At 39.9% G+C, this 9,763-nt stretch overlaps 1 protein-coding gene across 1 annotated transcript; it reads left to right on the forward strand.

Moving 5' to 3' along the window:
* Positions 1–1,731: 1,731 nt before the first annotated feature.
* LOC132559726 (uncharacterized) lies at positions 1,732–2,874 on the forward strand. The gene has a single exon (XM_060224354.1). It carries the CDS (start codon positions 1,732–1,734, stop codon positions 2,872–2,874), a length of 1,143 nt encoding a protein of 380 aa, XP_060080337.1.
* The last annotated feature ends 6,889 nt before the right edge of the window (positions 2,875–9,763 follow it).

Here is a 9,763-nt window from a genome sequence, read left to right on the forward strand (position 1 = left end):
GTTTTGTCCACTAAGTGTCACACATGTAGCCTTCAATTTCGCCACGACATGTTCCAGGGATATAGAGATCGAAAGTAATCGTAACCTCTGGAGTATCGAAGATGGGGTGCATCATATAACCAAAAATCCTGTAATTCTAATTAATTAGAATAAGACGTTTTAGCGTTTCGAGATATTTGACATCTGTGGCTTTGAATTTGGGTCAAGGTCATCTCCTTTTGCAAACTTGTTGTAATTCACCCCACCAAGAAACCTACAAGTCAAAAATCTTAATTCTAGGTATTTTAGTTGAGAAAAATATCGTTTCTGCTTTAAGGAATTTAACGCATTTTACCTTGAATACATATATGGCAATGACACTTCTTTTCCCAAAACTTTGCTCCGGTCTATCGGTTTCAGCGTTTTTACAAATTCGGCTCCTCCGACCTTAATTATGGGTCATGAACGTTGTTGGTATTCAGGCCAGGAAGCTACCAGCCAGGTGTGGTAACTTTTAGTCTTTTTGTTATTGAGAGGTGATTAGACGGGAAAATGTTGACACCAGACTGACTAAGTGAATATAACCAGTTTTACATTTTTTGTTATTCGCCAGACTTTATCACAATGGACTGTCGATAGTCCAAACACCTCCGTTCCCTGCTAAAATCGTCCGGATTGACAGTTTTCAGGACTGCTACATGTAGCTTTACTCTTGAAGTCTTAGTTATATATTTTTAATACTTGTACAATAAATATATGCACGTCATCTTCTTTAGAATAAAAATAATTCAATTTCACTTACAGGTATATTGATGAATTATTGTCTTTAAATGACAAGAAAATTGAAGTCCATCGTAGATTCATCAGACTCTTCTACATCAAGCACTTACCTCGATCTTTTCCTACCACGAAACCAGTATGGACAGCTTTCCACCAAGCTGTTTGATAAGCGTGATGATTTCAATTTACCTATTATGAATTTTCCATTTCTGGATAGCAACATCCCTGCGTCCCAAACTTCGTAACACAAGTTTCAAAACATGCAGGTTGATGAAAAGTATGGGGATGTTTTGCGGTCGTCATAGTGATATCATTGAGAAATATTATATTTCTTTGTTTCGAGTCCATCGCTATTTTTCCGTTCTTTTTTCTTACACCTCACTTGTCTAATTTTTATGATTATTTTGTTGACTGTACTATAACATATGAAAAACAGCTGTGATCGATGTCTGCCATTAACTTCAGACACAGTAAACGATAAAACTAAGCGTGACACTCGTAGGGCTCTGTTACAGTCTTACAGTCCAGTCACTTGTTCACTGCGGCCAGTCTATGTGATCTTGTTAATCCCAGCTGTCATACCAATTAAGAACTCAGGTATAGGCTTTATTCAATCGTTCGTCCTTTGTTAAAGAATTATCGGCCGTGTCACAGTCAATTAGGACTCAGGTAGGCTTATGTAACAAACCTGCTAGAAAGATGTTTTTCACATTTTTCTTTGTCCGAACCCACGCTATGTCTTGACCAATCAATTTGAAAGGTTCCAAGATCTGACCAATCAAATTCATGGAGACTCCTGAGTAAGTTTGGTAGTATCGCGTCACACTGGTGACTTGAAGCCGTGACGCCAATAAAGAATAACGAACTTAACAGGCTGTCTCCATAATCTTTTCAGATTCCAACAAAAACAAAAATAACCTTTCAACCACACAAAAACAACGTTAAAGATTGGTGGAGATCCCTAAGATCTTGATGCCTGGATACAGAAAATCAGTACCTGTCGATTACATCAGTGGTAGGACCAGAGCGTCAAAAGAACAGCCGGCTTCAAAGGAACAACAACAGGAACAACAACCTGAACCCCACCCTGAACCACAACCTGAACAACCACCTGAACCACAGCCTGAACCACAACTTGTACAACAACCTGAACCACAACTTGAACAACAACCTGAACCACAACTTGAACAACATCCTGCACCACACCCTGAACAACAACCTGAACAGCAAATTGTGGACCTCGTGGACCTCGTGGAGGACTTTTTACCTCCACCGCCACCAGAGCTAATTTCAAGTAAAATGTCTTCAGGAGGGATTAACCTTAAGAAGTATAATGGGTCTGAATCTCCATTGATATGGTTGTCAACCTTACAGTCGTGGCAGGACTTCCATAACCTGTCCGATGCCAGAACAATGGCTGCCATGTCCTTCAACATGGAAGGGGCCGCAGCATTGTGGCTACAAGGGTTGTCTGGTGAGGACAAGACAGACTTCATCAAGTTTAAAGAACTGTTCATCACCAGATTTGGACAAAAAGCATCCGATAACAAGTTTTTTGGCACCAAACAGCAACCAGATGAGAATGGTGATCGTTATCTAGAGAGAATAGAGAAACTGGCCCTTGGGCACAACTTGCCAGAGTGCTCTAAAGTGCAGGTCGCAATGAATGGCCTGCACAGTAAGATCAAAAGCAAGGTGCTTGGAAAAGAACCCACCACGTTTATGGATTTGCGACACTATGTGGATTTAGCAAAAGAAGAGCTGGCATGCTGCTCTGACTCAGACAACATCAACATAGTGTCAGTGTCAAAACTGTGTGATGAAATCGTCACTAAACTCCAAACTGACTTCAAAGAGAAGTTAGAAGGTGTTCAGCAAGAGGTGTCCGCTATTGCTGCAAAACACCCTGGAAAGAGTCAGCACCAGTTCAAAACTTTTCAAAAGCAGCACGAGTCACAACCTTTCCAACCACAGCAGCAGCAACAATTCCACCTCCAGCAGCCATACCAGCCTCAGCAGCAACATTTTCACCTCCAGCAGCAATACCAGCCACAACAACAACCATTCCACCTCCAACAGCCATACCAGTCTTTCCAACCACAGCAGCAGCAGTAGCACTTCCAACACCAGCCATTTCAGCCACAGCAGCAGCCAAGATTTATCAACAGAGGGCCATGCCAAGGATGTGGTAAGTCATGCCAAAGGCGTTTTTCATGTCCGGCTTACAATACACAATGCTCCTACTGTAAAATTTGGCATCATTTTGTAGATGTTTGTAGGCGCCGGAAATTTAATCAACCACCCACCTTCACTCCTGCACAAAATACAAATATCCATTAGGGATGCGTGCCTATCCCTGGCAACAAGGATAGGCACAACCAGACTAACTATGACCTTTCCATCACAGGTGTCCAGATTAACAGGTTTTCTTCAGAACAAACAAACCCACAACCAGCCCCAACTCAACCACCCAACAAATCAGTACCTGAAGAAATAGTTAATCTTGTAACTCCTGTTGAAAGAAATTCTGTTAGTGTAGAGATATACAACTCACCAGTTAAAGCTCTGGTTGATACTGGAGCTACTATCTCCTGTGTTGCATTATCGTTGTTAACTCGTTTCCAAGGTAACAAATCTACACAAATTAAACAGTGTTCAGCTATAACTGCTGTAGTTGCAGGAGGCGAGTCACACCGTAGTCTTGGTACAATTACCATCCCTGTCACCATTGGAGGTAGTGTATTTAGTGTTGATTTTCATGTTTTTGAAAAGTTCCATCTTCCATTGATTTTAGGCTTAGACTTTTTGGATAAACATGAGGCAGTCTTTAACATTAAAAACAAAACTTTATATCTGAAGGAAACAACCTCAGAACAAGTGCTATCAATCAATACCGAGGTATCTTTAACTAGGACAAGGTCTCGATCAGTTCTCCCTCCTTTATCACTCAACAAGTCAAGATACCAGGACTACCAGTAAACTCACAAATTCTATTTGAACCTTTACCACAGTTACCTTCTTTAGGCCTTGTTGGAGCTAAATGTGTATCAGTGATACAACCAGATCACACATGTTTTGTTCAAATCATGAACCCATCTGAAAAGAAGATTGTACTTTTTTCAAGTAAGGTTATAGGTTCAGTATCAGTCATGGATAAAGATCTTGACATTGTGATGTCCCTTGACACTCCATTACATAAGAAAACAGGAACACAAACAAACAGAAACACTTACAGAAATTCCCTTTGATCTAAAAGATTCAGACCTCTCAAAGGAACAAAAACAAACACTACAAGCATTTCTCAATCAAAACAGGAAAGTCTTTGCCAATGACCTATCAGAGTTAGGCCACACAAACCAACATACACACACCATTGACACAGGTGATCAGCTTCCGATCAGACAGAGATTTTATCGTCAAGCCCCTGCAGTTAAATCTGAAACAGAAAGACAAATACAAGAAATGCTTGAAAATGACATCATTACTGAATCTACATCAATGTGGCAAAGTCCTGTTGTCATGGTGAAAAAGAAAAACGGCCAGTTACGTTTTGCTGTTGATTACAGGAAACTTAATGCCGTCACAAAACAGTACACTTTCCCTCTACCTCGTCTTGAAGATGTATTTGACTCTATTGGAGAATCTAGAGCTCAGTACTTTTCCACACTTGACCTTGCCTCAGGGTTCTGGCAAATTCCCATGGACCCTGAAACTGCCCATAAATCAGCTTTTGTTACCCCTGTCGGTGTCTATCAGTGGAAACGAATGCCATTCGGACTATTTAATGCTCCTGCAAGTTTCCAATCTCTGACGTGCAAAGTTCTAAAAGGATTGAATTGGAAATCCTGTCTCGTGTATGTTGATGATATATTAGTGTTCTCACGTACATTCGAGACACATCTAAAGAACTTACAAGAGATCTTTGATAGACTAGAGCAGGCAAATCTAACTCTGAAACCCAGCAAGTGCTCATTTGCTCAGCACAGGGTCAAATATCTTGGTCATGTGATTTCTAAGGACGGTATTGAGGTTGACACTTCCAAAACAGATGCTGTAAGTTCTTATCCTGTCCCAAAAACCCAGAAACAGGTTAGGTCATTTTTAGGACTTTGTAATTACTATAGAAAATGTGTTCAAAACTATAGTAAAATAACAGCACCACTGAACAAGCTCACACAGAAAGATGACAAGTTTGAGTGGTCACAGGCTTGTCAAAAGTCATTTGATCAATTAAAGCAAGCTCTTACCTCCCCACCAGTGCTTGCTTACCCAGATCGCACAAAGCCTTTCATTTTGACAACAGATGCTTCAGGTGAAGCCATAGGGTATGTCTTAGGTCAGCTTAACTCCTGTAACCGTGAGCGTGTCATTGCATATGGTGGTCGCTCTCTTAACAAGCATGAGAGAAAATATAATGTTTCAGAGAGAGAAGGCCTTGCTATTGTAGATGGCATAAAAAGTTATCATGTATACCTGGCAGGATATACACTGACCATAGTGCTCTCAAATGGATGAAAGAAATCAAACCAGAGTCTACAGGTAGGCTAGCTAGATGGGCTGTGCTACTACAGGGCTATGATTATGAAGTTGTTTACAAGTCAGGTAAAAACAATGAGGTAGCCGATGCTCTTTCCAGAAGACCATACCCACCCTGTACTGACCAATTAAACAATGACATGGACACACATCCAATAACTTCTGTAGATCAACAAAATGAATGCTCACCTCAACAGGTCACATTTTTATACACATGTAATGCTGAAACACCAACTGCTCAGGTGACAGAAGTTACACATTCAAATGACATTGAAAGAGTAGACAAACTTCAGTCTGAGTGTCCTGACTTTAGTGCTATATACAAATACTTAGCTACAGGTGATCTTCCTGCTATCAAATCTGACGCAGTCAAAACAGTGTCTTTGTCAAATCAGTATGTTTTGCTAGATGATACTCTTTATCACTTATATATACCATCCTCAAAAAGAGATACCCAGAAAGTTCCCCTTCGTCAGCTTGCAGTCCCCAGGTGTCTTAGAAATGATGTACTTAGGTCTTATCATGATTACCAAGCTGGTGGTGCTCATTTAGGGTTTGATAGAACTTACAAAGCCATACAGCTGAAATATTATTGGCCTAAGATGTTCCAGAACACAGTTGATTATATAAGGTCTTGTGATACATGTCAGAGGATAAAGAAATCAACACACAATAAACAAGCCCCACTCACAACAATGCCCATCACTGATACATTTTCACGACTTCATATGGACATTTTAGGACCCATCACAACAACAAAGGAAGGCTACAAATATATTCTACTGGTGGTTGATTCTTTCAGTAAATGGCCCGAGGCGTTTCCCCTCAAGACACAAGATTCAAAAGAAATAGCTAAAGTTTTGTACTCAGAAATATTTGCCAGATATGGTGCTCCAAGTTCAATAGTCAGTGATAGAGGACAGAATTTCATGAGCAAACTTGTTACAGCTGTGTGTGAAATTTTTTCAGGTAACTAGACACTTTACAAGTTCATGTCATCCACAGACTAACTCTACATGTGAGTGCATGAATAGTACTTTAGCTCAATGCTTGAAGGCTTATGTTGATAAAAATCAACAAAACTGGACAGAGTTCCTCCCAGGAGTTCTTATGGCATTTAGGATGTCCCCATCAACACAAGCCTCTGACCTTTCCCCTTACCACATTCTTTTTGGAAAAGAAATGAATTTACCATTTGACACTGCTCTTATTCCAAAGAGTGGTCTTAACAGAGATGCCAAATCTCATGTCACCCAACTGTTAGATCATCTTAAATTTGTCAGACAAACAGCCAATAAAAACATTACTGAGGCCAGAGCAAAGCAAAAGCAACATCATGACAAAAAGGCAACAATTCCAAAATTTCAACTTCAAGATTTGTTAATGTTACATTCCCCTAAAGTACCCCAGGGCTTGTCACCAAAACTACACAACCCTTGGGACAGGCCATACTACATTGTAGATACAGGGCTCAATCATACCTACAAACTGCGCCGTTATAGTACTCACAAAGAGATTAAGTCTTTCATACATGCAAATCGTTTGAAATCATACACCAATCCACGAAATAGAAGAGATCTTAACCCACAACCTCCCCCATCAACTGTCAAAATTCCACATTCTCATCAACCCAATCCCCTTGCTGACAATTCAGCTCATTCTCATCAACCCAATCCACTCGCTGATAATTCAGCACATTCTCATCAACCCAATCCCCTTGCTGACAATTCAGCTCATTCTCATCAACCCAATCCCCTTGCTGATAATTCAGCACATTCTCATCAACCCAATCCCCTTGCTGACAATTCAGCACATTCTCATCAATCCAATTCCCTTGCTGACAATTCAGCACAATCTAATCATACCGGTACTCAACTCATCCCAAATCCATCAACCTCATCTCCAATTCAGGATGACCAGAAGACATACCCGATAGAAAAACTCTTACGGTATAAATTTCGCAACGGAATTAAGCACTTTCGTGTGAAATGGCTTGGTCATTCTGAACGAACTTGGGAACCTGTACAAAATCTACCTCCTGAGTTGGTTCGTGAATTTCATGTCACAAAAACGCAAAAAGGGAAAGCTCGCAAAAAGACTAGACAGTCAAAACTGACATGTTTCTCACGGCAATAAGTTTTTTTTACATACAGAGAGTTACCAAAGTCGTCCTAACTTCTTTTTATCTATTTCTTTCCACTATTTGTGAGTCTTTCTTGTGTCAATTGAATTGATTGTGTGAATTGATTTAAAAAGAGTAATCTATTTAATTAGTGCTTTGAGATAAGTGCACATATCTCATACCGGCATACAATACACTCTTCTTATTCTTTATTTCTACTTCCTCTTAGGTGTCTTTGGCCTTTCTCCTGTGTGGAGCTTCCTTGCAGTGATGACTCTTTTGCTTCTACCCTTTGCGGCCTGTGAAAACTCCTCCCCAGTAGTCCAACGACTAAATTATGGAATCCTATTCGACCCAACAGCAAAACTCCATCTCGGCCAAGAGTATTGGTCCCACACATTTGAGGTACCGCTTCCATCTGCTATGTACTTACCAGGAACTCTTCAATGTGGAAGTCGTGATTGTGAACCTGCAAATGTGGTACTTAAAACCTTGAACTCTTTAAGAATGCAATGTATGGCTATTATCAACACCACTGTCGCAAAACTGCATCATCTCATCCCTCATTCTTATTTTCCCAATACCATCAACATTGGTTCTAGAAGGTCTAAAAGAGGTTTCTTCGATTTCATTGGTGATATCTCAAAATCATTGTTTGGCACAGCAACATCAAGCGATATCGACAACCTAAAGCAACATATGAGAACATTAAACAACAATAACATTAAAATAACCAAAGCTATGACCCAGCAAGCCCATATGATGACATCTTTTGTAGCAACAGTGAATAAAAGGTTTGATAATGTTATCAAGGCAGTCAAAGAAAATCATGATCAGTCTGTTACATTAGCTAATCAATTTTCAAGTGCCATGGATGGCATGCAACATGAATTTGTATTGCTTGAAAATTTGATGTTAAAACAAATCAACTCAAGTGCAGTTTTAGAAAAAACATTTAGAACATGTACGACTTGCAATTCATGATTTTGCTAAGGGAAAGTTGTCTCCCTTTAATTTGTCACCAGGTACAATCAAATCTACTTTAAAACAAGTTCAGGGAATCCTCAGCTCTAAGTACCCAGGAACCAATATTATTCATTCGGATCCTTTACATTATTATTCCTTTGCAAATTTTTTATATGATAGGCATAATTCAAATTTGTATATCCTTTTAAAGATTCCCATATCATTTTTTGTGCAACCATTGTCACTGTACAAAATTTATTCTTACCCAGTCCCAATCAATACATCATCCACCCATGCTACACAGCTTTTAGATACACCAGATTATTTTGTTCACACTAGTGATAATCAGCATTTTTCAGTTCTGTCTCATACTCAACTTAGTCGGTGTACAGGACAGGATATAATGTTTTGTCCTTTCCATATTGCTTCTGTAGCATCTGGTTCATGTTACTCAGCAATATCTATATTGTCCTGATAACTGGACAATAATCCCTCCAACTAATGTTTCTAGTATAACACTCAAAGGTCGAGTGTTTCACACACTTCATATTGAATGGGACCAGTTTTCTATCACAAATAATCATACTAAGCATTCGATATTCCTTCAAAACACAATTAACATTTCTCCATTTCAAAGCCGCCGCATTGCAACACTTCTTAAGCAGCCATATGCTGCCTATTTTATGGAGACCGCAGCCAAGAATGTTCTCGATTTACAACAGGACACGACACATGCGGGTGCGGGAAAAATTCATAAAGTCAGTCAACCGAAACGGGGTCAACAGAGACCCAAGTCTTAGCAACAAACACAGGGTCACAGAGCACAGGCTCCGGATAACCAAGGTAATCTTCAGAAACAATGTTTCCGGTGCGGAGGTAAACACAAACCCCAGAACTGTAAGTTTAAAGACTCTGAATGTTTTTATTGTAAGAAAGGACACATTATTGAGAAGTGTTTGACTAGACTTGCTGAATGTAAAGGGGTCGAGCTACTCACAGTAGTGACAGGAAAAAACAGAATAAGGTCAATGCTTTAGAGGAAGTCGATGATGATGACATTTATCCAATGTTTCGAGTGTCTTCGTCTAACAAAGAGCCCTATACAGTAACACTGTCAGTCAATGGTATTCCGTTACAAATGGAGATTGATACGGGGGCGTCTAAAACGGTGGTGGGCGAGCCTGCATTTGAACGTTGAAATGCGACAAAGCAACACTAAAACCGTCAAATACCAAATTGAAAACCTACACTGGTGAAATGGTACCTGTTTTGGGAAGTTTTGAAGTTCCTGTGAACTATGGCAAATTTGACGGGGTACTACAAGCTGAAGTTGTCAAGGGAGACAATCCGTGCTTGCTGGGAAGAGATTGGCTACAGCAC

Source organism: Ylistrum balloti, unplaced genomic scaffold, assembly GCF_031769215.1.
Source record: "Ylistrum balloti isolate Yb309-2 unplaced genomic scaffold, AGI_CSIRO_Ybal_v1 Utg370960, whole genome shotgun sequence".
Taxonomy (NCBI): Eukaryota; Metazoa; Mollusca; class Bivalvia; order Pectinida; family Pectinidae; genus Ylistrum; species Ylistrum balloti.